Raw genomic sequence first — 27,253 nt, forward strand, 5'->3', positions numbered from 1 at the left:
CAATGTCAGATGCTACTAATGATGTTAATGACAGTTATAAACTTGTTTTTTTTCCTCTGTCTAGGGACTTTTGCAGTTATCAGTTTAATGGTTGGTGCAGTGGCTATAAAACTTGTACCAGATGATAAATATGTGGATTCCTTAAATGCAACTAATAACTCCCTGGCACTTGCAGAAAGAGATGCAATGAGAGTTAAAGTAGCAACGGCTACAGCCTTCTTAACAGGAATTCTGCAGGTATCAGGAGAATGGGGGGAAATTACGATGTATTTCTTTATTTTTTTATTATTATATTTTATTGTGACCTATTGATATTTGTTTGTATGGAATTCTTACCAATGACCAGTAGCCATTGACTAGAACTGGAACTTGTGGTTGCAGTGACGAAATTATAAGAATCCATTATTTTGCTTTGTCCCATTCTCTTGGTTAAGGACTAACTGCAAGTGTGAAGACCTATATAAGGAAATGAAACATAAAAAGTAACAGCTATGTTAAAAGTTGGTTTGAAACCAATGATGTCTAGTTTAATTCCATCCAATCTTTTTCTCTTTGAACAGTTTTGCCTTGGGCTCCTGCATTTCGGGTTTGTTGTTGTTTACCTCTCGGACCCTTTAGTGCGAGGTTTCACCACTGCTGCAGCTATACATGTCTTTATATCTCAGTTAAAATATCTGATGGGCGTCAAAACTAAAAGATATAGTGGACCGCTATCAGTAATTTATGTAAGTATCCTTGTCATTGGATGCACTTCTACTAAATAGTGACGTTTTAGTGGCTTTAACCAACAATTCTCATGGTTTTTCTCTAAATACAAAATGAAGGAGAAAACTATATTGTTCATTCAACAATTGTATTCCTCCTTTTTTTGTTACTTAATATTGTGCATTCTACAGCTTTCAGTTTATTAATATTTGTTATATTATGCTAAAAGTGACTAATTCCTCCTGGGCATTTATTTTTATTCTTCTAGAACTTGTCAAGTTCTAGGGGCAAAGTAATTGGAATTGGTTAAAATTTCAAATGTGCTTCATTGATGGTTAATTTTATTTTGTGTTTCTAGTCTTTTCTTGCTGTATGTGAAAATATTAAGGACACTAATATTGCAGCAGTAATTGTTGGAGGAATTTGTATTGTCATCCTTTTTGGAGTGAAAGAAGTGAATGCCCGCTGCAAAGATAGATTTATGGCTCCCATTCCTGTGGAGCTTATTGTGGTAAGTTGATTTTTTTAAACTTCACTGATAGAACAGAAGAAAGATTACTTTTTTAATGAATTCAGACATTGTGAAATGCAGGCAATGACAGAATAGTGGAAGCATATTTAGTCAAGGGGAAATAAATATACTTGAAGCAATCGTGGGGTTGAAAACAAAAGTAAAGGAAGTATTTGCAGGTCAGGCTATAAGAGGGGGATTCAATATTTTGGAATAGTGAGTTAGCATTTCTCCCAAAGCATTGCACCACTGATGCAGAGGATGGTGGTGGTGAGAATATTTGGGTAACTCTGTTCAAAGATCTGATACAAGTATAATGGACAAGTAGGCCATCCTGTAACCTATTTTTTAAAATCTGTGTAGTAAAACCTGAACCAGAATTATTGAGTCCCAGCTAATGAATAATAACACTGTGAACTCCTATATCACAACTGCAAAGAAACAAGGCCAAAAGCAATTTAGTTCTTGGTTTCACTTCACTTCAACTTCCTTGTTTCTACCTGTAAAGCAATGGTTATTTTCTAATTAAAAGCTGATGTAGGAAATCCTTGAAGCAATTCAGTGGGATGGATTCAGCAAAATATGGTCCAAAATATATTTAAAATATTTATTTGTAACCAGGCTTTGTTTTATTTTCTTTTTCTTAGGTGGTTATTGGCACTGGTGTTTCTGCTGGGATAGACCTCACTGGAAATTATAATGTAGATGTCATTGGATGTATACCCACTGGGTAAGAAATTCATGGAGGAATAATTACCTGAGCCATTCATCAGTTTCAAAATTCTAGGAAGCTACTATTGTGCTGGATTTACACATGCAAAATCAAGATGAAATCTATATTTTGGGCCCACAGGGGTTGAAAGGCACAAAAAATTGAATCTTGACTTAAGGTTGGAGGGTGTTGCTGGAATGTAGGAAGCAGAAGAAAATGATGCAATGGGAGCATTTGGCACATGTGCATTTTTGGCTCTGTTGTGGTGAGGAAATCTCATTGCACAAGGAAGTGTCTCAGAGAGGTGGAGAATGAACATTGAGGCTTCCTGAGTGAGGGCAGTTGCAACAAGCTGCTTTGTGGTGGAGTTCTATAATCTAGTTATTTTGAAGGACAGGAGGCAATTTGAGATTTTAAAAAATCTCAAATGGTTCTTTGAGGTGGGGAACCTCAGTATTAGGGAGGTGTTAAAAGCCTTTCTCAGCCAGGACTGCAAATATTCCTAGAGCGTGAAATACTTACAATTACAACACTCAATGCATTCAATATAAACCACTACACTGATTCTCAAGTTTTGACTTGTTATAAAATTCTGCCCATTGAGTTCTAAGTGCTTGAGAATATAAGGAAAATGCTTGCCATTCTGCCAATAAATAAAATTCTTTCTTCCATTACTGTGGGTCATGTGGTTGTAGGGTATTTATGTTGATTTGGTGAAAAATGGGGATTAGAAGAAAATTAATGACTTGCAGTACAAGTAGGGGCATGTTTAGTCGAGATTTTTGGCCATAAAATTACTTTTTACTGACTAGCTTCTATGTTGTGAGTATTTTAAGATGATACCACTGCTGACTGCTTTGTACCCTGCTACTTGGAAATGAGTGTTTCCAAGTTAGAAGAAGCTTTTACTGGACTTGAAAGATCAATTGGAGAATGTCAGAAAATAAGGATAAGTATCACTTAGAATCAGATCAAGCAGAACAGCTTATCACTTAATATTATATTCCATAACTGTCCATAGATGTGCAGCCACTAAAATTTTGAGCCTGTTTGCTATTTATTTGAATGTTTTTCTTAAAAGTCCTCTGAAAACAGTTGGGCAAGTGAATTTTATTTACACAGTGGTTTCTGAACTAAAGTTCACTGCCTGAAGATGTAACCAGATCCAGAAAAGTTTTTGATCAATAATTGGATTTTTAAAAAAAACAACTGCATCATTATTGGTGGGGTGGTGTGGTTGGAGGAGGGAGAAGGAAGAGGAGAATTGGCTTTACTGGGCACCCTTTTAATCAGTAGATGTGGGTATAGCCAGAAAAATTATGTCTTTTTGTGGTGTATGAGTTTTGATGTGTTTAAAAGAGCATTCCAAATTTACTGGATAAGTGTAATAAGCTAACTGGGTTTTTGAACCTAATCATATCCAGTCTATTATTGTGTTCAGTATTGTCCTACAGATTTAATTTCTAATAATTACTCTATATACTTCATTTGAACGCATGTTTTGTTCATTGGCTATGACTAGTTATCACTTAAAGAAAAGAGCTCTAGATGTTCCAACAAAATTTACATATACAATGCTTATGAAAAATATTCATCCCCGTTGGAAGTTTCCATGTTTTATTGTTTAACACCATTGAATCACAGTGGATTTAATGTTGATTTTCTTTCACTCATCAACAGAAAAGACTCTTGTGACAAAGTAAAAACAAATTTCTACAAATTGGTCTAAATTTATTACAATTATTAAACACAAAATAATTGATTGCATAAGTATTCATCCCCTTCAAGTCATTATTTAGTAGATGCACCTTTGGCAGCAATTATAGCCTTGATTCTGTGTGGATAGGTCTCTATCAGCTTTTTACATCTGGACACTGCAATTTTTCCCATTTCTTCTTTGCAAAACTGCTCAAATTCTGTCAGATTACATGGGAATCATGAGTGAACAGCCCTTTTTCAAGTCCGGTCACAAATTCTCAATTGGATTGGGGTCTGGACTCTGACTTGGCCACTCCAAGACATTAATCTTGTTGTTTTAAAGCCATTGCTGTGTAGCTTTGACTTTATGCTCGTGGTCTTTGTCTTCTTGGAAAACAAATCTTCTCCCAAGTCACAGTTCTCTTGCAGCCTGCCTCAGGTTTCCTTCCAGGATTTCCCTCTATTTTGCTAATTCATTTTACCCTCTACCTTCACAAGCCTTCCAGAGCCTGCTGCAGTGAAGCATCCTCACAGCATGATGCAGCTACCACCATGCTTTACCGTAGGGATGGTGTGATCTTGATGTACTGTGTTTGGTTTACATATTGTTAGTCTGATGGCCAAAAAACTCAATTTTGGTTTCATCAGACCATAGAACCTTCTTCCAGCTGCCTTCAGAGTTTCCCCCACATGCCTTCTGACAAACTCTAGCCAAGATTTCAAGTGAGCTTTTCCTTCAACAGTAGCTTTCTCTTTGCCACTTTCCATAAAGCTGTGACTGGTGAAGCACTGGGCAACAGTTGTTGTATGTGCAGTCTCTCCCATCTTAGCCACTGAAGCTTGAAATTCCTCCAGAGTTGCCATAGATCTCTTTGTGGCCTCCATCACTAGTCCCTCTTGCACAGTCACTCAGTTTTTGAGGATGGCCTGCTCTAGGCAGATTTACAGGTGTGCCATATTCCTACCATTTCTTGATGATGATTAACTTAACTGTGCTCTAAGGGATATTTGGTGACTTAGAAGTTTTCTTGTATCCATCTCCCGACTTGTGCTTTTCAATAACCTTTTCACAGAGTTGCTTGGAATGTTCTTTTGTCTTCATGGTGTAGTTTTTGCCAGGATACTGACTCACCAGCATTTGGACCCAGATACAGGTGTATTTTTACTACAATCAATTGAAACACCTTGACTGCACACAGCTGATCTCATTTTAACTAATTATGTGACTTCTACAACCAATTGACTATACCCATAATGATTTTGTGTGTCATATTAAAGAGGGTGAATACTTGTGCAATCAGTTATTTTGTATTTTATATTTGTAATTAATTTAGATCACTTCATAGAGATCTGTTTTCAATTTGACACAAAAGAATTTTTTTTTCTGTTGATCAGTGTACAAAAAGACAAATTAAATCCATTGTGATTCATGTTATAAAACATGAAAACTTCCGAGGGGGTGAATACTTTTTATAGGCACTGTACATTAATCTAATCTATCTCCATGCACTGCCTCTATCATATTCATCACTGTTACTTCTTAGTAGACAAATGCTAGGCCAAAAAAAATCGAATTCTGTGCAGCTTTCTTAATCTATCCAGAAGTGGCCTATAGTCACAGATTTATCATGAAAATTTCTAGGATTTGTGCATCTATTACTATGTTCAAGCATCGCATTCATTGTTTACTTTGTGTGAAGAGAATGTTCTTTATAACCGTACCAAGATTCTAGCCCAACTTGGAATTAAAAGCTCCCAGAATGAAATCTGTTCTTCAGTGATATCTATTGTTCACAGCAACAGATACAATCTTAACTCGCTTTAATGTTTCCCTATATCATACATAATGTTTCCCTGTATCGTAACTGTAACTTAATCTAATCAACACTACTTTTCTGTGGAAATTTTATTGTTCCCCCTTCTCTCTTCAGAAAAGCTCTAGTTTCTCTAGTCCTTTATACATTTAACATTAAATAACCTCCTCCCTGCACTGTTCATGTAGGAGTCTCCCTCAGACATCAGTAAAGACAATTGTCTAGATGATAAAATTAGAAAAGATAATTGTCTCAGTAACTCTGTTGATACACATTATTTTGAGGCAGTCAAGTATTGCTTCTAGGTAGTGTTGTTCAAACCCATAGATGAAATAAAGGCATGTAGTACATTAAACTCCTTCCTCAATAATATTCTCCTGATTTTAATATTGTACAGTATAAAACCAGGATACTTAAAATTTTTTGGGAATTCCAAGAATCATTTATTCCTTTTGATTCTGCCAGTTGACAATCAGTTGGCCTTGTGGTGATATTACTGCAGGAGCATTATTGCCCTCAGTTTTTAAGTGCTGTGCAACTAATTCAGTACACATTTTATTCTTTCAGATTGAGGACTCCTGTTCTACCTGACATCAGTTTACTTCCAGAAATATTTGCAGATTCTTTTGCAATTGCAATAGTTGGTTTTTCTATGACTGTGTCAATGGGGAAGATATTTGCACTGAAACACAGTTACACTGTGAATGGTAATCAGGTAATTTGTCCAATCTTCATGTCTGTGTAATTCTTGCTGTTTCTGTGACCAATGTTAAATCAGTTTCAACTTGAAACCAATTGACAGTAATGATATTTGAAATATATGTATTTTCTGTGTTAGACCATTTTAAATGAAGGAAAAATATTGATTTCAGAATTCACATGGAAATTTTCCAAAATATTTAAATGTTAGATTCTGCTTGGGTTAGCGTGGGTCACCTAATGAAGAATTACCACCAATAGACAACCTAATGTTGCCAATATTAGTTGGGATCACTCGTGACGAAAGGTGGAACCCTGATGTACAGAATTGGTCACACTGGGTATGGGAAGTCTGTAAATGTAATGCTTGATATTGCTTCTTTCTCTCCTTTCATATGTAGTCTATTGATGATCTTATGTAGCCTATTGATGATCTTATTCAAAATTGATCGTGTCAAAGACTTGCCCATTCACACAAGATGCTTGCAATGTGTACAAATATCTTAAGATTTTGAAAGAGCTGGACTAAAGTTGGACTATCCTGAAGAGTGTCAAAGGTTGTGAGAAATAGTATGATGCTGACATTTTCCCTTTCCTTTTTTAAAAAATAAATCAAATTAGATTAGCATGTTATAGAACTGTTAAAATCAGTCTATCTTTTGAGGTAGAAGAGATAATTCTGCTCTAGGGTCAACATTTTCTGACTGTTGTATTGGAATTTAGAGATTATCTTGTTCCTGTTAAGCCAGTATTGATGTAGGATTTCTTTTGCTCTATCGTTGATTTAGCCACGTATTTGATGGCATCTTTGAACTGGTTCCATATGAACTGTAGAGTCGACAGTGAATGGCAGCAGTGGGGGAAGAAATGCATCTAATAACAATATTGAAGTGTACGAAATATGGTGAAAGCTGTTACGCTGAGCTTGGGCAATTGTACTGGGAGAGGATAAATAAATGCACAGTTAAATATGGATCTTGCCATCTTGCACTTACCAGTGTCTCTGTTTCATTTATAAATCAGTTACATGTATAACTGTTTCATTCTTACAAACCAGAGCAGAAATTCTACTTTTTTTCCCACTTCTTTTAAAAACTAGGAACTTATTGCATTAGGATTCTGCAATTTTATTGGATCCTTTTTCCAAACATTTCCTATTGGTACCTCAATGTCCCGAAGTCTTGTGCAAGAGAGTACGGGAGGCAACACTCAGGTATAAATTCATGAATTTTTTAGACATCAATAATAGAGAAATACTTTTTACAATGAATTTTTTTACTTCACAGCCTCTGTAGAGCTTGATCTTAAATGATGTTTCCTATGGTGGGAGGATATAAGACCAGGGGATGGTGAATTTGTGGAATTCTTTGCTATAGGCAGCTGTGGATGCCAAGTCTATGTATATTTTAGGCAGAGATTGATAAATTCTTGATTTGTTAGGGCATGAAGGGATATGGGGAAAAGGCAGGAGATTGGGGCTGAGAGGAAAATTGAAGAAATGGTGGAGCGGACTCAATGGACCAAATGGCCTAATCCTGCTCCTGTATCTTATGGACTTACAACATTTTCACAAGTTATGATGCTTGACATTCTGTAGATGCAACCAGTTTTATATTAAGCTACCTTATGGCAGGTAACAATGGACAAACTACTGACACAATACCTGCACTTGTACTATTCAAAAGTATGCCTAGTGTTTCTATTCCCTGACTTCCTACTGTATCTCATCTGAAAATTGGTTGCCCAACCAGTGTTAGAATACGGCTCTTTGATCTCAGTTTGTTTAAACTGATGCTTAGAAATTCTACCGCACAATGCAAACATTTTATGCATTGTACATCAGAACATCATTCAAATATTTTCCTGCACTTATGAGGAACTTTGACTTTTTTTGATCAAATGCTGTCTAGGCTGCAAGCTTGGGGTCCGAAGTTCCCTCTTTTTTTAAACATTTCAGTGAATTTTGTCACTGATACTTTCCTCCCACCATTTAAAATCAACAGTTTAGTGAAACTTAAGATTCCTTGTTAATCTTCATTCTTTTTTGTTTCAGTATTTAATTACTTTTACATCTAGATTTGCTGTAAATGATTTTGTATGCAAATCTAAATGCAAATGTAAATGATGCAGTATTTGGTCTGTAAATGATGGCTGGATTAATATCCCAGAGGCCTGAACTGCAATCAAACAGAAGTTGAAATCGCAACTTCAACTAATTTCAGGGATTTGAGTTAAAAAAAAACTAGCTTTAGTAATGACCAAAAAAAAAACAGGTTGTCATTAAAAGCCCATTTTGTAGAGTCTGTTTCTAGGGAAACAATCTGGTCCATTTAACTTTCGTTGACAATCTGTTAGGAGAATTAAATAAAATTATAGACCTCCAAATTGCAAAATAACTTGATATTTCCCAAGATGTCTTGCTCCCCATTTGGTGGCTTGTCTTCATTTTAGACTTGTGTTTCTGCCTGAATATCAGCTTCATTTTTCAATTTGTGTTCTGGAAAATGGAAATATTTAATTCTCAGACTAGCGTCAACTAAAACCAATTTTTCATTTGGCTAAGACTTTAGTTATTGGTTGTAGTACTTTTATTTCTCATCAGCTTCGTGACTCTGACTTTTCTTCATTTATGCTTGTTAGAGGCTGCTACTTGAGACTATGTGTTTTTTGACTGCAATGTGTAATTGTATCTGTACTTCTTCAGAAGCTAATAATCTTAAAACACTGGGTACCCTGATTGGTGATAGGAGAAAGTGAATTAGGAAAAGTAAATGCCCTCTAAGATTCTTTTTGTTTTTGTTAAATTAATTTGACCTTTTACAGATTGCTGGAGGACTATCTGCCTGTGTTGTTCTCTTGGTCATTGTTGCATTCGGTTATCTCTTTGAGCCATTACCTCAGGTATGTATGATATAGTATTCTATTATTTGCTCAGTTTGTAACCTTTGCTGAAAAATCATCATATTTTATCTCAACTTGGAAATCTTTCTTGCCTACTGTATATTTTGTTTCCAGAGATACCAGCTTATTATCATTATTATCATTCAATGGTATACATATATACTACCAAATGAAACAATGTTCCTCCTGAGTAAGGTGCACAACACAGTACATATAACGTAAAACTCGCGCACAGCACAGGTACCGTTACCGCGAATAAATTTGCAAACAATAAGGCTAATTTACGACACAAAACAACAAGTAAACAATGTATGCTACTGGTGCTAAATATGTGATGAGACCTGGGCGGTGGCAGGGAGTTTAGTAGTCTCATGGCCTGGGGGTTATAAAGCAGTTTCCAATCCTAGCAGTTCTTGTCCTAATACTATGGTACCTCCTGCCTGATGGTAGGGAATCAAAGAGATTGTTGGACAGATGGAAGGGATCAATCACAGTGCTAAGAAACTTGCATACACAGTGCTCTTGAAAATATCTCGGATGGGTGGAAGAGAGATCCCAATGATCCTCTCAGCAGTCTTCTTGATCTTTTGTGGGGTCTTGCCATCAGATGCCTAGCAAAATTCCCATACTGGACGGTGATGCAGCTAGTCAGGACTCTCTCAATGATAGTCCTGTAAAAATTAGTTAGAAATGGGGGAAGGGGTGTGAGGAGAAGTGGGGTGCCTCACTAACATGCTCACCTCAGTCTTCTCGGGAGTTGGAGATGCTGCTGTGCTTTCTTGTTGAAGAACCAGGGAGATCATCTGTTGTGTGTACTCCCAGAAACTTGCTGCTCCTAGCCTTCTCCATGGAGGAGCTGTGTGCGTGCAGTGAGGAGTGGTCAGTCTGCCCCTTTGTAAAGTCCACAATCATCTCGTCGGTGCTGAGAAACCGCTATATACTGTATGCATTAGCTTTAACATGTTCTTCATGTTATGTCACTTCATGTGTAATCTTTGGCATTGAATGGTGGTGGACTTTCAGATTGCAAAGACCATCACACTGAATATGACAATATCCTTTGCAATATGTGCTTGTGGTGGAGAATGTGAGGTCTCTTCATCTGACAGAAACTGTAGGTGGAATGGAAAACTTCCCCACTGAATTTGTCAGATATAGTTTGAAGTAAGGAGGTCACTGAGCCAGAGCTGCTAGTCGGGTCCTTTTGCATATTAACATCAGATTTTGATTATGTGGCCAACTGCAGAATTAACCTTGTACCAAGGACAAAACTAAAGGTACATTTCATTAAGTATTTGTGTTAAAGGAGTGGTCTTCGTGGCCCCACAAGGGAATTACCTCAGAAATTAGATTTGTTAGTATTAATTTTCAGATTGTGCATTATAGTAATTTAACCTGGGAAAAGAACTCTAGCAATTATTTCTGGTGTAAAGTTGGTCCCACTGGTAAGTTGGTCCAGGCATTTAGGTATATAATTTGCATTAGTGCATCATGTGCTTTCCCAGCTTTGATCACGCACTTAATGAGAATACTGCTTTGTACTACGCACTTCCTCCCTTGCCAATTAGGCAATTGGACAGCCTGAAATCTTTGTTGAACACCTGTACATTATCCTGATTGAGATCAACAGTAAGATATATAAATTAAAGGTTCTAATACCTTGTTCTTGGTATTGGTTGTTCAATTACTGACTGCACTTGATGAATATCGGATAATTGTGCCCCATGCAATGGTTTGGGGCCACTTGTGACACAGATCTCATTCAGGGCAGGAAACTTCATTGGAAAGAGAGGAATTGCTTGCACATAGTGTCATTCTTCCTCCCACATATTTTCCCTTAACTCCATGGCAGAGTTTTAGAGTTCATCTGTATTTACCATGGGAAGAGTTCCTTTTAAGGTCTAGTTACCATTCCCAGTGATCAGCACAAAGAGCTTTTCATGCAGCTTCCATTTGCCCCAGGTCCAATTTTAACACCTGACTGGGTATAAAACAACATGGCACTATTTGTAATGTATGTTTTGCAAGTTTTGGGTTTTTTTTTGCAATGTTCTGATTTTATAAAATATACCCAGTGAGAGCAGGAAGGCAATTCCTTGTGAAATTAGACAATCAAATACATAGCAGCTGTGGCAGGCATTCCGTGCCAGTACTTCCTATGACGTGAAACTTAACTGCGGAAAGGGCAATAACGCTTCCACTCCCCTCTGAGCTGAGTGCCTTTTATGCACTCTTCTTGAAAGGATGAATCCCCATGACATCAGGTGATCATATAATCTGTCTTGGATGCCAATGTCTGAAATCATTCAAGAGGGAAAACCTTTGCAAGGCATTGGGCCTGATAGTGTACCTGGGTGGGTACTGAAAACCTGTGCTGAACAAATGGCTGAAGCGTTCAAAGACATCTTCAACTTTCTTCAGTCTGAGGCTCTCACCTGCTTCAAAATGGGAGCAGTCATTCCTGTGCCCAAGAAGAGCAGGGTGAGCTGCCTTACTGACCGTCAACTGCTGGCACTCGTATCTACTGAAATTATGTGTTTTGGGAAGTTGATTATGGCTAGAATTAATTACTCTGGAGCTGAACAAATGGCTGAAGCGTTCAAAGACATCTTCAACTTTCTTCAGTCTGAGGCTCTCACCTGCTTCAAAATGGGAGCAGTCATTCCTGTGCCCAAGAAGAGCAGGGTGAGCTGCCTTACTGACCGTCAACTGCTGGCACTCGTATCTACTGAAATTATGTGTTTTGGGAAGTTGATTATGGCTAGAATTAATTACTCTGGAGCTGAACAAATGGCTGAAGCGTTCAAAGACATCTTCAACTTTCTTCAGTCTGAGGCTCTCACCTGCTTCAAAATGGGAGCAGTCATTCCTGTGCCCAAGAAGAGCAGGGTGAGCTGCCTTACTGACCGTCAACTGCTGGCACTCGTATCTACTGAAATTATGTGTTTTGGGAAGTTGATTATGGCTAGAATTAATTACTCTGGAGCAAGGACCTAACCCCACTGCCACAACAGATCTCCAGCAGAAATAATCTCATTGGCTCTCCACTCTGGTTGGTGCACATGGAGAACAGCAAAACAAGTGTCAGGCTGCTGGTTATCAACTACACCTAGTGTTCAATACAGTTTTCCCCTGGGTATTAATCACCAAGCTTGAAAATCTGGGCCTCTGTACCTTCCCCTTCAACTGTTTCCTCAACTTCAGTGGGAGGCCACTGTAGTCTGGATGGATGATAACATCTCTTCATTGACAATCAATACAGCCACACTTCAAGGATGTGTGCTTAGCTCTACCCTTTTACTCATTTCTGTCATGATTGTGTGACAGAGGACAGCCCAAATGCCATTTACAAATTCACAGATGGCAATGGGGAGACATTCCAGAGTGAGATGGATCAGCTTGTTTGGTGGTGTTGCCACAACAACCTCACGTTCAATGTCAATATCACCAAGGAATTGATTGTGAATTTAGGAAGGCACAGGTTGACCACTCTCCATTGCACATCAACAGTTCTGCCTTGGAGAGCGTGAAGAATACAAAGTTCTTTAATGTGTACATAACGGACAATGTAACCTGGACCCATAACACCTCACTAGTCCAGAAGACACAACATCTATACTTTTTCTGAGGAGATTGAAGTGTGCAAGGCTCCCCACCTCCATTCTAACAACTTTCTACAGGAGCACCATCGAGTGTCCTGTCTGGATGCATTATTGCGTGGTACGGAAGCTACAAGGTATCAGGTTGCAAGTCAAAGACCCACAATGAATAATTCAGGAATAGCTTCCTTTCCTCCATCTGAATGGTCCGTGAACACTACCTTTATTACTCTTTTTTTTGCACTATTTACGCATTTTGTAATTTATAGTAATTTTATGTCTGCATTGTCCTACTGCCACAAAACAACAAATTGCATGTCATTTAAGATAGTGAACAAAGATGTGGAGAGGTTCAGAGTTTTACATTTGCATTGTAGAAGACATGGTTGCCTAATGGAGCAACTTTTGGGCATGGGGAAGACGTCAGAAGTTGAAGGAGGGCAGAATTCTGGTGGGTAGTAGAACTGGAGAATGGTATGCATACTGGAGGTGAGGCTTTGGAGCAATTTTAAAACCATGTTGAGAATTTTAAAGTAGAGATATTGTTGGACCATTAGTAGATCTACATCAAGACCAGATATAATGGGTAAATAAAACTTGATATGTGTTAAGAAGGGGACAGCTGTGTTTTTGTTATCATAATGAAATTTAACAAATTTAAAGTGTTACCTTGCACACTTTAACTTTTTATTATATAAAAATCATTACAACAAAATTTTTTTAAATGATGCAATTAGTGATCGTTTTTATAAACCAACTTGCAGCACCCATATATTCTGATTTGAAAATTGAAAATGATTTATTGTAGACTGTGTTGGCGGCCATTGTGATGGTGAACTTGAAAGGAATATTTAAGCAGGTTACAGATATACCTTTACTCTGGAGAACAAGCAAGCACGAACTTGTAAGTACTCTCAATATGTGTAGACTGTAGGTATGTTGTGATATTCAAGATGTAATATGGAGAATTTTGTTTTCATTTGCTAGAAAACACCAGAGATTGGTCACAAACAATATTGCAGGACATCAAATCTGAAAATAATAATGATAACGAAATACATTAAAGCATTGATTTTGTTAGAGGTGATGTGTACAAATAAGTCACACATTATTTCCTCTGGTAACATTTGGCCTGAAAATATAAATAAATGCATATAAACTTCCTGAGAAACAGATAGATGCAAAGACTGTGCTCCGTCATTAGAAACTCTACAGTTTATTCTAACATTTTGCAACCTATATTCAGAGTTTGACTGATATGCCCTGACCTGCTCATTTTATTCCTCAGTAAGTCACAAGAGATATCCAGTTACCAGTAATGAAATTTGTTATGCATAATTTGTATATTATCTGAAATCGTGTTTTTAACAACTATATATCTGTTTCATGGTAGTTTTTCTTTACATAAAAATTGCTGGTAAATTCAGTATGTGCTGGTGTTAGCTCTCCAATATGATAATACGCCTTAAACAAGGTAAGTAACCAACAAAATGACAAAGAGTACAATGTGTGGTGGGTGGGGGGGGAGAATGTGAGATTATCCATTTGTTATGATAATTTTAAAAAAATGATACTGGGAAAAGCAAATGAAAGGACTCCTTGTATTCATCACTGAAACCTTATGTGCTGGTACAATGGGCATTTAGGAGATAAAGTACTGTTGGTCTTAGTTGTAAGAAGATTTGAGTACAAGAGCAAGGAAATCTTGCTACAATTATATAGGGCCTTGTATTGATCACAACTAGAGTACAGTATACAACTTTGAGGATACAATATATTTGCCAAAAGGGAATGTAGTGAAGATTAACCAGCCTGACTTTTGGAATGGCAGGTTTGACACAAGAGAAATTTATAGGCTAGACAATTATTCTACAGAGTTCAAAAGAGTGAAAGGACCTGATGAAGTTGGAGGGAAGCAACAGTGGTCACGCCTCTGGCACAGAATCTGACCCTGTGGCTCAGAAGGGTAGGGAAAGGAAGAGGATGACAGCAGTGATAGGGGACTCTATAGTTAGGGGGTTAGATAGGCGATCCTGTGGACACAGGAAAGAAACGCGGATAGTATCTTGTCTCCCAGGTGCAGCGCCTGGGATGTTTCTGATCACGTCCATGATATTCTGCAGTGGGAAGGAGAACAGCCAGAGGTTGTGGTAGATATTGCTACCAGTGACAAAAGTAGGAAAAGGGAGGAGATCCTGAAAACAGACTGCAGGGAGTTAGGAAAGAAATTGAGAAGCAGGACGTCGAAGGTAGTAATCTTGGGATTACTGCCTGTGCCATGTGACAGTGAGTATAGGGATAAAATGAGGTGGAGGATAAATGCGTGGCTGAAGGATTGGAGTAGGGGGCAGGGATTCAGATTTCTGGATTATTGAGACGACTTCTGGGGCAGGTGTGACCTGTACAAAAAGGACAGGTTGCACTGAATCTGAGGGGAACCAATATCCTGGCAGGTTTGCCAAGGCTATTGGGAAGAGTTTAAACGAGAATTGCTGGGGGTGGGAACTGAATTGAAGTGACAGAAGAAAGGGAGGTTGGCTTACAAATAGAGAAAGCTGGAGACAACACAAAAGGGAGGATAGTCAGGTGGTAGAGAAGGGACGCTCTCAGACTGAAGGTTTGAGATGTGTCTATTTTAATGCAAGGAGTATTATGAACAAAGCAGATGAGCTTAGAGCATGGATCAGCACTAGGAGCTATGATGTGGTGGCCATTACAGAGACTTGGATGGTACAGGGGCAGGAATGGTTACTTCAAGTGCCAGGCTTTAGATGTTTCAGAAAGGACAGGGAGGGAGGAAAAAGAGGTGGGGGCATGGCCTGTTAATCAGAGATAGTGTTGTGGCTGTAGAAAAGGAGGAGGTCATGTAGGGGTTGTCTACGGAGTCTCTGTGGGTGGAAGTTAGAAATAGGAAGTGGTCAATAACTTTACTGGGTGTTTTTTATAGACCACCCAATAGTAACTGGGAGATCGAGGAGCAGATAGGGAGACAGATTCTGGAAAGGAGTAATAATGACAGGGTTGTTGTGATGGGAGATTTTAATTTCCCAAATATTGATTGGCATCTCCCTAGAGTGAGGGGTTCAGATAGGGTAAAGTTTGTTGGGTGTGTTCAGGAGGGTTTCTTGATACAATATGTAGATAAGCCTACAAGAGGAGAGGCTGTACTTGATCTGGTATTGGAAAATGAACCTGGTCAGATGTCAGGTCTGTCAGTGGGACAGCATTTTGGAGATGGTGATCACAATTCTATCTCCTTTACCATAGCATTGGAGAGTGATAGGAACAGACAAGTTAGGGAAGCATTTAATAGGAGTAAGGGGAAATATGAAGCTATCGGGCAGGAACTTGGAAGCATAAATTGGAAACAGATGTTCTCAGGGAAATGTATGGAAGAATGTACAACAAATGTTCAGGGCATATTTGCGAGGGGTTCTGAGTAGGTACGTTCCAATCAGACATGGAAAGGATGGTAGGGTACAAGATCCGTGGTGTACAAATGTTGTTGTTAATCTAGTCAAGAAGAAAAGAATAGCCATTGAAAGGTTCAAAGAACTTGGTAACGATAGGAATCTAGAAGATTATAAGCTAGCAGGAAGGAGCTTATAAATGAAATTAGGAGAGCCAGAAGGGGCTATGAGAAGGCCTTGGCAGACAGGATTAAGGAAAACCCCCAAGGCATTTACAAGTATGTGAAGAGCAAGAGGATAAGACGTGAGAGAATAGAACCAGTCAAGTGTGGAAAAGTGTGTATGGAGGAAATAGCGGAGGTATTTAATGAATACTTCAGTATTCACTACGGAAAAGGATCTTGGTGATTGTAGGGATGACTTGCAGTGGACTGAAAAGCTTGAGCAAGTAGATATTAAGGAAGAGGATGTGCTGGAGCTTTTGGAAAGCATCAAGTTGAATAAGTCACCGGGACCGGACAGGATGTTCCCCGGTCTACTGTGGGAAGAGAGGGAAGAGATTGCTGAGCCTCTGGCGATGATCTTTGCATCATTCATGAGGACGGGAGAGGTTCCGGAGGATTGGAAGGTTGAGGATGTTGTTCCTTTATTCAAGAAAGAGAGTAGGGATAGCCCATGAAATTATAGGCCTGTGAGTCTTACTTCAGTGGTTAGTAAGTTGATGGAGGAGATCCTGAGAGGCAGGATTTATGAACATTTGGAGAGGTATAATATGATTAAGAATAGTCAGCATGGCTTTGTCAAAGGCAGGTCGTGCCTTACGAGCCTGATTAAATTTTTTGCGGATGTAACTAATCACATTGAAGATAGAGCCATAAATATAGTGTATATGGATTTTAGCAAGGCATTTGATAAGGTATCCCATGCAAGGCTTATTGAGAAATTAAGGAGGCATGTGACCAAGGGGACATTGCTTTGTGGATCCAGAACTGGCTTGCCCACAGAAGGCAAAGAGTGGTTGTAGACAGGTCATATTCTGCATGGTGGTCAGTGACCAGTTGTGTGCCTCGGGGAACTGTTCTAGGACCCCTGCTCTGATCTGGATGAGGAATTGGAGACATGGGTTAGTAAATTTGCTGATGACAGAAAGATTGGAGGTGTTGTGGATAGTGTGGAGGACTGTCAGGGGTTTCAACAGGATATTGATAGGATGCAGAACTGGGCTGAGAAGTGGCAAATGGAGTTCAACCCAGGTAAGTGTGAGGTGGTTCATTTTGGTAGGTCAAATATGATGGCAGAATATATCATTAATGGTAAGACTCTTGGCAGTGTGGAGGATCAGAGGGATCTTGGGGTCTGAGTCCATAGAACCCTCAAAGCTGCTAAGCAGGTTGACTCTGTGGTTAAGAAGTGCGTACGGTGCATTGGCCTTCATCAATCGTGGGATTGAGTTTAAGAGCTGAGAGGTAATGTTGCAGCTATATAGGACCCTGGTTAGACCCCACTTGGAGTACTGTGCTCAATTCTGGTCGCCTCACTACAGAAAGGACGTGGAAGTCATAGAAAGGGTGCAGAAGAGATTTACAAGGATGTTGCCTGAATTGGGGAGCATGCCTTATGAGAATAGGTTGAGTGAACTTGGCCTTTTCTCCTTGGAACTACGGAGGATGAGAGGTGACCTGATAGAGCTGTACAAGATGATGAGAGGCATTGATGGTGTGGATAGTCAGAGGCTTTTCCCAGGGCTGAAATGTCTAGCACTAGAGGGAATAGTTTTAAGGTGCTTGGAAGTAGATACAGAGGAGATGTCAGGGGTAAGGTTTTTACACAGAGAGTGGTGAGTGCGTGGATTGGGCTGCCGGCAGTGGTGGTGGAGGTGGAAACAATCGGGTCTTTTAAGAGACTCCTGGATGGCTACATAGAGCTTAGAAAAATAGAGGGCTCTGGGTAAAGCCTAGGTAGAAATATCTTCACTAACGATAGGGAGTACAGTTGCAAGAAAAAGTTGGAACCCTTTGTAGATACCTGGTTTCTGCATTAATTCATAAGATGTAGCCTGATCTTATCTAAGTCACAATAATAGACCAACACAATCCACCTAAACAAATAACAAATGAACAATTCTACTTTTCACGTCTTTTTTGAACACATTGTTTAATTATTCACAGTCCAGGCTGGAAAAAGTACATGAACCTTTGCATGTAATAATAGGTAGAACCTCATTTTGCAGCAATAACCTCTATCAAATGCTTACTGTAGCTGCTGATCAGACTTGCAAAATGGCGAAGAGGGAATTTAGACCCATTCCTCTATACACATAAATGTACCTAAACTTCCTGAGAAACAAATAGATGCAAAGACTTTTAGTTCATCAATATTTCTGGGATACCTTGCATGAACAGCCCGTTTTGGGTCAAACCACAGCATCTCAACAGGGTCAATCTCTTGGCTCTGACTTGGTCATTCCAAAACATGGATTTTCTTCTTTCTTAAGTGTTCTGTTGTTGATTTACTCTTGTCTCAGATCTTTGTCTTGTTGCATCATCTACTTATGTTAAGCTTCAGGTGACAGACCACTACCCTGACATTCTCCTGTAGTAATCCAGTATTTCTTCAGGACCCTTGTGATCCTTCCAGAAACCATGGAAATATAGGGAAGGTAGACAGTAGCAACTGGTTCCTCCTCTTTGTTAGCTTTCCCAGTTTTTCCATCGCCCTTTTTAAGGGCCCAATTGATTTCCTTCACCTTGTAGCCATCCAGTAAGATGTCGTGTGTAATCATCTTATTTCCTCATGGAGACTCTCCAGGTCCAAAATAGTTTTTGCACAGTTAATCAAAGTAGAAATAACCACTCTGTTTTTGTTGAGGTACAAGTCCAGTGGGTTTCTGATAGACGCCATGTCCGAGGCTACTGTCCAGTTTCATTGTATTAGAATGTCCAGGAACAGGAGGTGATCTCCACCTCCATCATAAATTGAATGCATGCTTTTGAGATGATCATGGACCTGTTGGAATGCCTTAAAAGGGCCAATGGGAAAACCAGGAAACCTAACAATGAAGAGGAACCTGTCGCTACTGCTTGTCTTCCCTATATTTCTATGGTTTCTGGAAGGATCACCAGAATCCTGAAGAAACAATGAATTATTACCATCCGCAAACCAACAAGGAAGTTTAAATCATAGCTTATGCTGGTCAAAGAACCATTCTGGTTCTCAGAATGGCTGGCGTTCACAGGATTCCCAGTGAATGCAGAGCAGCTTGTATCAGCACAGTGGAAACCTGTGACATTGAGCTCAGGAGGTGTATCTGTTTGGGTTACCCAGAGAAATCGGCAGTAGCAGAACATTGCACTAACCATGGCCATAGGATTGACTGTGACAACACAAAACTACTGTACTGTGCCTGTGGCTTTTGGGACTACCTGGTTAAGGAAGCTATTGAAATAAAACTAGAGGAAAAGAACTTTAACAAAGTTGAAGGTTTCACTCCAAGTAAGAACTGTAGTTCGATTGTAAACAAGGTAGGACAGTGGAAACCTGATTGGAGAGGGCTAACCTGTCAGGAAGGCTGACGACTGGGGTAAAAATACCACTGGACTAGACATGCGCAGGCATCATCACTGAAGATGGCAGATTTTATCATTGAAACATTGGTTAAGATTGATACCTGTACCTGGCTGGAAGCCCATGAAGAGTTGTCATAAATGCTGGAAAAGCACTAGATCCTTTGTCTTGATATAATTCTGAATTCATTATTCCCTCAACAATTGCAAGCTGTCCAGGTCCTGAGGAAACAAAGCAGCCCCAAACTATGATGCTTCCTCCACCATGCTTCACAATTGGGATGAGGTTTTGGTGTTGATGTGCAGTGTCCTTTATCTTCCAAACATAGCAGTGTGCATTTCTACCATAAAGTTCAACTTCTGTCTTATCTATCCACAGAACATTGTCACAGAAGTATTATGGGCATCCAGGAGGTCTTTTGCAAACTTGAGATGTGCAGCAATGTTTCTTTCTTTCCTTCCTTCCTTCCTTCCTTCCTTCCTTCCTTCCTTCCTTCCTTCCTTCCTTCCTTCCTTCCTTCCTTCCTTCCTTCCTTCCTTCCTTCCTTCCTTCCTTCCCTCCTTCCTTCCTTCCCTCCCTCCTTCCTTCCTTCCCTCCTTCCTTCCTTCCCTCCTTCCCTCCTTCCTTCCTTCCCTCCTTCCCTCCTTCCCTCCTTCCCTCCTTCCCTCCTTCCCTCCTTCCCTCCTTCCCTCCTTCCCTCCTTCCCTCCTTCCCTCCTTCCCTCCTTCCCTCCTTCCCTCCTTCCCTCCTTCCCTCCTTCCCTCCTTCCCTCCTTCCCTCCTTCCCTCCTTCCCTCCTTCCCTCCTTCCCTCCTTCCCTCCTTCCCTCCTTCCCTCCCCATTGTGGTGTCCTTCCATGAACACCATTCTTGTTCAGTGTTTTTCTTATAGAGGACACATGAACAGAGATTTTAGCAAGTTCCAGAGATTTCTGCAAGTCTTCTGCTGTTATCCTTGGTTTTTATTTCACCTTCAGCATTGCATGTTGTGCTCATGGTGTGATCTTTGCAGAATGTCCGCTCCTAGGGAGAGTAGCAACAGTACTGAATTTCTCTTGCTGTGGGCTCGTGAACAGCAGTCGGGTGTTTAGAAATGCTTGTATAGCCTTCTTCCAGCTTCATGCAACTACAATTCTTCTAAGGTACTGTGAAAGTTGTTTTGATCGGGGCATGATGCACATAAACAGGTCTTTCTTGAGAAGAGCAGGCTCTATCAATAACCTGATCTTGTGTCTTTTTATAGGGCAGGGCACCTCTACAACCCACACATCCAATCTCATCTCATTGATTGGAACACCTGACTCCAAAAAGCTTTTTTTTAAGGCATTACCCCAGAGGTTCACATACAGTTTGGAACCTAGACTGTGATTGTTTAAATGGTGTACTCAGTATTGGTGAGCAGTATAATTGTTATTAGTTTAGGCAGATTGTGTTTGTCTATTATTGTGACTTAGATGAAAACCAGACCACATTTTATGTGTAATTAATGCAGAAAACCAGGTGATTGCAAAGGATTCAGGAACTTTTTCTTGCAATCATATGTGGAATTTCCTACCCTGGTGTTGTGGAGCTTGGTCATTAATTACATTCACGTGGGACACTAAACGAATTGAGCAATGTTAGAAATGAGGTGGGAAAACGGTGTTGTGGTAAAAGATGGGCTCAATCTAGCTGAACGGCAAAGGAGGCTCAAGGGGCCAAATGTCCTATTCCTATACCTTGGCTGCAGTATAAACATCCTTCAATTTTAAAAGGATCACATTGCTATTCCAGTTCAAAAAGAGGTTCTGAATCCATTTATCTGTCAAGTTCATGAGCTTCTCTTTCTGATTCTTTCATATCATTTGAAGTGTGCAATCATACCCTAATCATACCCTTCTACAACATAATTTGTGGCATACAGTAAGTATCGTCAAAGAAAATCTGACTGAAGTAGTAGCTGCAAATACTGCAGTTCCACAAAAGTATAACAATTGAGTTCAGTGACTGTTGTGTTTTCAGTGGAAATGGAGATACAGTAATTAAGGCTTGGCAGAGCATTTTGGCATTCGCCACATGATGTTTAACGTAATGCAAGGGTAGAATCTTTGTTCAAATAGTACAGCCTGCTTGATATTGTGTAGACAATAAGTATTTTGTGTATAATGTTAACAAAAGTAATTGTGAAATGACAAGCTCAAATACACTAATTGAATGTACATTCTTAATTTCAACATTTGCTAACTGTATTTCCTTTTGTATACAGGAAGTAAATACTGCTTGTTATTCCCAGTCCATGCTCTTTGCAGTCAACACTCAGGCAGGGCTGCAAAGCAAGGGGTATGGAAGCAGTTTGGGTTTCACTCCCTTTCGGTCTGAAAGTACTCAGCCCTGGCTATACAAATCTTCCTAGTCCATATGTCTAACCCCAGCATAGCATGGAGACTTGTATTCCTTTTACCTCTTGTCCCTGGTGTAAAATATCTTCATTACACTGAAAATACATGTCAAGTGTGGTGTAATTTTTGTACTGATTTATAACCCTTTCTCATCTAGGCATTGTGGTCTGTATCATTTTTGGCCTCTCTTCTTTTGGGACTGGACTATGGACTCATGGTTGCAGTGGGATTTGCCATTTATGGAGTTGTTTTTAGAACACAAAGGTTAGATATAAAGATGTTTTTGTTTAATCACCAAACTTGTTTACTTTTTAAAATGTGTATTTTTGTGCAACATTTAGTGTAGGCTTTTAGTATTAGTACGTGGTCATTTAATTTAGATACTGTCACTGATTACTCACATAGGCTATAAATATTGAAAAATTACTATAATTCTTTAGAAGCATTAAATATTGCATTGATGTAGTCTCTTTTTAAAATAAAACACTACTACAAGAACTCAGCAGGTCAAATGGCCTTTGGGGATAAAAGAATTGTCCTGATGCAGGGTTTCAACCCAAAATGACCTGTTGAGCTCTTTCAGCAATTTATTTTGCTCCAGATTTCAGCATCTACAGTTTCTTACATCTCCCAATGTATTTTTCATTGCTGGATAGAATAAAATTCTAGGGAGTCAAATCATGATAAGAGAACACCGGGTTAAAAAAGGCATGTGGTCTAATCTATCTCAGATATAGTGCGCAGTACAAAATACTTCCTAATCCTTGGATAGCATGGCGTTAAAACCCCCTAGATTAATTCAGAGAAGAAATGCGCAACATCCCCCTCATTGTTACTATGATGACTGTACTGATTCGTTAGACCACATGTATCAGAATTTTTATAAGTTGAAATCAACCTCCATTTTAATGTGATTTCTGACCAGTCTTAACTGGTTCAACCCCAGTTACCTGAAAGTACTTGCTGAATGAGTATCACTTGACAAGCTAGTAACAAATTCTCAGTGCAGTGAAAAAAGTTGCTTAACATTTTGCTTTCTCTTGAGTACATATAGAGACTCTCTAAAGCAGGGTTTCTCAGCCAGGGTTCTGTGAGAGGTCACTAGGGGTTCCACTAGAGACCATGCTTTAAAAAAAGCATTTTTTTTTCAACTTCACGCAATGTGCGATGCTAGCACTGGCTGTGACCGAGCAGCCTGTTGGCAATCTAAGCCCAGTATGGCAGTGCGCAGCAGGACCATGTTTATTTGGTTGAGTCCATTCTCAGTTTTTGATGCAAGATGTGGGGGGGCGCTGTTGATAATTGGTGATCTGAATTGCACGGAGGGGAGGGTGGTAGACTGATGAAGAGTGTGAAGTGTGTTTTCCAAGCATTGAATGAACTCGCCCAACTTGGGGCTGTGATGTCAGCCTTTCCCTCCTGAATTACCTTCCCCCAATTTCCCCTAAGACGCTGCCGAATGTCTTATCGGGGCGAACAAACTCTAGTGGTGTAATAGAAAATTGGAGGGAAATGTTCATTCTAAAGATTGTCCAAAGTGGTGACTTTTGAAAAGGAAGATTCTATGCCTAGGCCAATGGACAACTCCGATAAAGTTAATGATGAAGAATTACAATCTTCTGAGTTATTTCACTGCACTAGTGCAACAACGGACACAAAGTCTGTCTTTAGTCTGTGGCATGTGGCAAAAGGAAATCTTGAAATGTTTCCACTGCTGCTTAGGCTTGAGAGTGAGGAATGATGATATCAAAAAGTCTCCAGTTTTAATTGAAAACCACAGAACAAAATTGAACAACATTTATCCTCCCTTTCAACACAAATGTATGACTTGGATGAAGAACCCTTTCTCTGAATTTTCTGCTCAGCCTGAGAACTTGAGAGAAGAGGAAGAACTTTGTGAGCTACACTCTGATTGAGCACTCGTTGAGATTTACTGACCTGCCCCTGGACAAGTTCTGGTTTTCTGTGAAAGAAGAGTAGCCAGCCATTCATTGGAAAGCAATGGATATTTTGCTAGAGTTTTCAACTTCTTACATGTGTAAGCAAGCTTTTTCTTGTTTAACAAGCATCAACATCAAGGATAGAAATAGTCTCATTTTAGTTGAAGATGAAATCCGTGTTTGCTTATCTCAAGTTTGCCCTTGAATTGAGAAATATACTATGTTTGCCTTATGAGTTTCTAAAATTTATGAAAAGGAAAGAAAGAGATTAATTTCAAAAAAGGTTAACTAAAAATTCATTCCCTACTCAAGAGCATTGACAATTATTTTTGGATTATTATATCTACAACTTACTGATCACACTAATGTACTGTGAGCTATATATAGAATCATTTTTATGCAGGGGTCCTCTGCGACCTGAAAATTATTTCAAGGGTTCCTCCTGGGCAAAAAGGTTGAGAAAGGCTGCTCTTGAGTCAAATATTGCACAAAGGAAAATGGTTGTGGATGGAAACGCTTCATCCCAGTGCTAAGACATCATTGCAGGATGTTCTCAGGATAGTGTCCTAGGCCCAACCATCTTAAGCTCCTTCAATGACTTGCCTTACATTATTTCATCAGACTGGGTATGTTAGCTAATGACTATACCATATTCAATATCTTTTTTACTTTTTCAAATCAAGCAAGCTATATGCAGCAAGATTGTGGCAACATTCAGACATCAGTTGATATGTAATATCAGCATTGCTACTTGTTTGAGTTCAGGGCAATGACCACCTTGAGATGTAAACTACCCATCCTTGATATTCAATTGCTTTGCCATCATTGAAATCCTCAGGATTAATATCTTACAGTGGCTATTTAAATTCTGTGTCTACCAGGATAGTTAATTCTGTGACTCTCCAAGCACACTATCAAAAAGCACAAATCAGGAGTGTTATGGAATATTCTCCATATGCCTGGTTGAATGCAGCTTAATGTAGAACAAAGCAGCCCATCCATCACTGGAAACGCAATTTATTTATTCTTCCGTTTGGCAGGTCTGCATACCATCCACACAATACACTCCAGTAATACACCCTGGTTACTTAGCACTACCCAAACCTGCAATCTCTATCAGCAAAATTGACAACAACATGAATACATAGCAACACTGCCTGTCTTTACGACACTCGGTGTCAGGTTTTGTTAAAGCACCTGTTCACTATGGAGTGCTTAATTAAATTAAAGTTGTTTTTGAAGTACAAGTTGCAACAGTTTTCTTTGAGATGTGATATGTTAACAAGATTTTAGGAAATGTAAAAATTAACTGCTGGAGACACTTAGCAAGTCAGGCACCATCTGCAGAAAGAGGAGAGTTAATGTCTCGCTTTGAAGACCCTTTGTTAGAGCTGGTATTGGTCTGATGGAGGGTGTTTAACTTGAAGCACTAACTCTCTTTTTCCACATATACTGCCTGAACCATTGGACATATTACCAACTGCTGGAGTTTATTTGATCATTCAATTAGGAATCGTGTTTTGAATGATGTATGTTGCAAATAGTAACAAACCAAAAAAAATTAGCCTTGAATACTTTTTCAATTGTCATAACAGTAAATCCAAATTCCTTCTGCAGTGCTAAATACAGAATTCTTGGCCAGATACCTAATACAGATATTTACTGGGACGTAGAAGCTTATGAGGAGGTGAGAACTAAATATTTTAATTACTTCTCTTTAGATGAATTGTAAAGAAAAATGCAAGTACTGTTTTGCATAACACTTACATAATCTTTATTGGAGTGCAAAATCTTTATATTCTAGGTGCAGGAAGTCCCTGGCATAAAAATATTTCAATCAAATTCCTCCCTGTACTTTGGAAATGTTGACTTGTATATGAGTGCCTTACAGGAAAAGGTAAGTAAGGAAATGTTTTGTCAATGGGGTATTTTTTTCTGACAATTACAAAAACATGAGAGCAAAGAACTTAAAAGAAATTATAATTTTAAAAATAACTGGCCTGAAATGATCTTGGCAAGCAATATTTGGAAGAATCTCATACCTTTCTCTGGAGGATATCCAGAGAAAGAGTAGGTTCCTTCAGTGACCAACAGAGAAATCTATATATAGAGCTGTGGGATTCTAAATGGATGCTGGCCATTGGTGTGAGAGGGGTATGGATCCTGAGAAGTTAGGGGAAAAGTATCCTGATATTCTGATACACATCAGTCTCAAAGTAGAGGAAATGTTAGAGATATTAACACAATGTGAATTTAAAAACCCAGCATCTAATGGCATCTTTCACAAGATGCTTTGAAACCAAGAAAGGAGATTGCTGTAGCTGTAACAGAGGCTTTTGCATCTTCAATAGCTATAGATGAGGTGTCAGAAGACCAGCTAATGTTCTTGTATTCAAAAAGGACAGTTGGGATAAACCTTGAAACTGGAGCTCATGCATCAATGGTAAGAGAATTATTGGAAAACCCTTTCACAGGATTTGTATTCTGCTGGAAAAGCAGGCAGTGCTTTGTGGATAAGTCAATAAAGTTATGTATAAGAGAATTCATGTTCTGCAATGCTGAATTTTGCTTTTGAGGAGCAAACTGAAAATTTAAGTCTGGGCAGCAGCTGTGTTTTATATGGACTTGAGCTGGTCCAGAAAGTGAAAGCACCATAGATTCATGGTATGTTGGCAAAATTGATCTAAATTTGGTTTGTTGATAGGAGGTGGAGAGTAGTGGTCAAGTGGTATACCACTGAGATCTGTGATGGGACAGTTGTCACACATAAAAGTTACTTTTAATAAGAATGTCAATTAGTAAGTTTGCTGACAATGTAAAAATTGGTTGTGTGGTAGACAACGAAGAAGATTGAGAGAGGATACAGACAAGCATAGACCAATTGGAAGTTGACAGAACAGTGGCAGATGAAATCTAATCCAGTCAAGTTTAAGGCAGTGCATTTTGGGGCATCCAGTACTAACAGAAAATGGTAGGGAACTAGGTATGTAAGTTCATAGCTCCCTGAAAATGGAAACTGTTGGATAAGGTAGTAAAGAAGGCATTTGAAATGCTTGTCGTCTTTGGCTGAGATACTGAGTGTTGCAGCTGTGCAAGACATTGTTCAGGCTGCAGTTGGAATACTGTACAGTTCTGGCCCCATCTTGCAAGAAGTATTAAGTGATGACATTAAAATGCATAGGAGAGATTGGATAGACTTAGTTCATTCTCACTGGAATATGGGAGGCTGAGGGGTGACATGAGAGGCTTATAAAAGTATAAGGATATAGATGGGTAGATAGTTTTTATCTAAGATGGTGGATTCTAGAACTAGAGGGCATAGAT

General features: G+C 39.1%; 1 protein-coding gene across 10 annotated transcripts in view; it reads left to right on the forward strand.

Annotated features, from left to right (window-relative positions):
* Positions 1-27,253, forward strand: part of slc26a5 (solute carrier family 26 member 5) — a 108,117-nt gene that overhangs the window by 57,295 nt on the left and 23,569 nt on the right. For all 10 annotated transcript variants that reach the window (XM_059987195.1, XM_059987194.1, XM_059987191.1 and 7 more), the window contains 11 exons: positions 65-237; positions 561-725; positions 1,064-1,216; positions 1,864-1,946; positions 6,008-6,155; positions 7,239-7,352; positions 8,963-9,040; positions 13,448-13,543; positions 22,147-22,253; positions 25,547-25,616; positions 25,734-25,826. In XM_059987195.1, the coding sequence (XP_059843178.1) occupies positions 65-237; positions 561-725; positions 1,064-1,216; positions 1,864-1,946; positions 6,008-6,155; positions 7,239-7,352; positions 8,963-9,040; positions 13,448-13,543; positions 22,147-22,253; positions 25,547-25,616; positions 25,734-25,826 (1,280 nt within the window). The remainder of the gene's footprint in view (positions 1-64; positions 238-560; positions 726-1,063; positions 1,217-1,863; positions 1,947-6,007; positions 6,156-7,238; positions 7,353-8,962; positions 9,041-13,447; positions 13,544-22,146; positions 22,254-25,546; positions 25,617-25,733; positions 25,827-27,253) is intronic.

Source organism: Hypanus sabinus, chromosome 13 (genome assembly GCF_030144855.1).
Source record: "Hypanus sabinus isolate sHypSab1 chromosome 13, sHypSab1.hap1, whole genome shotgun sequence".
In the NCBI taxonomy this organism is placed as follows: Eukaryota; Metazoa; Chordata; class Chondrichthyes; order Myliobatiformes; family Dasyatidae; genus Hypanus; species Hypanus sabinus.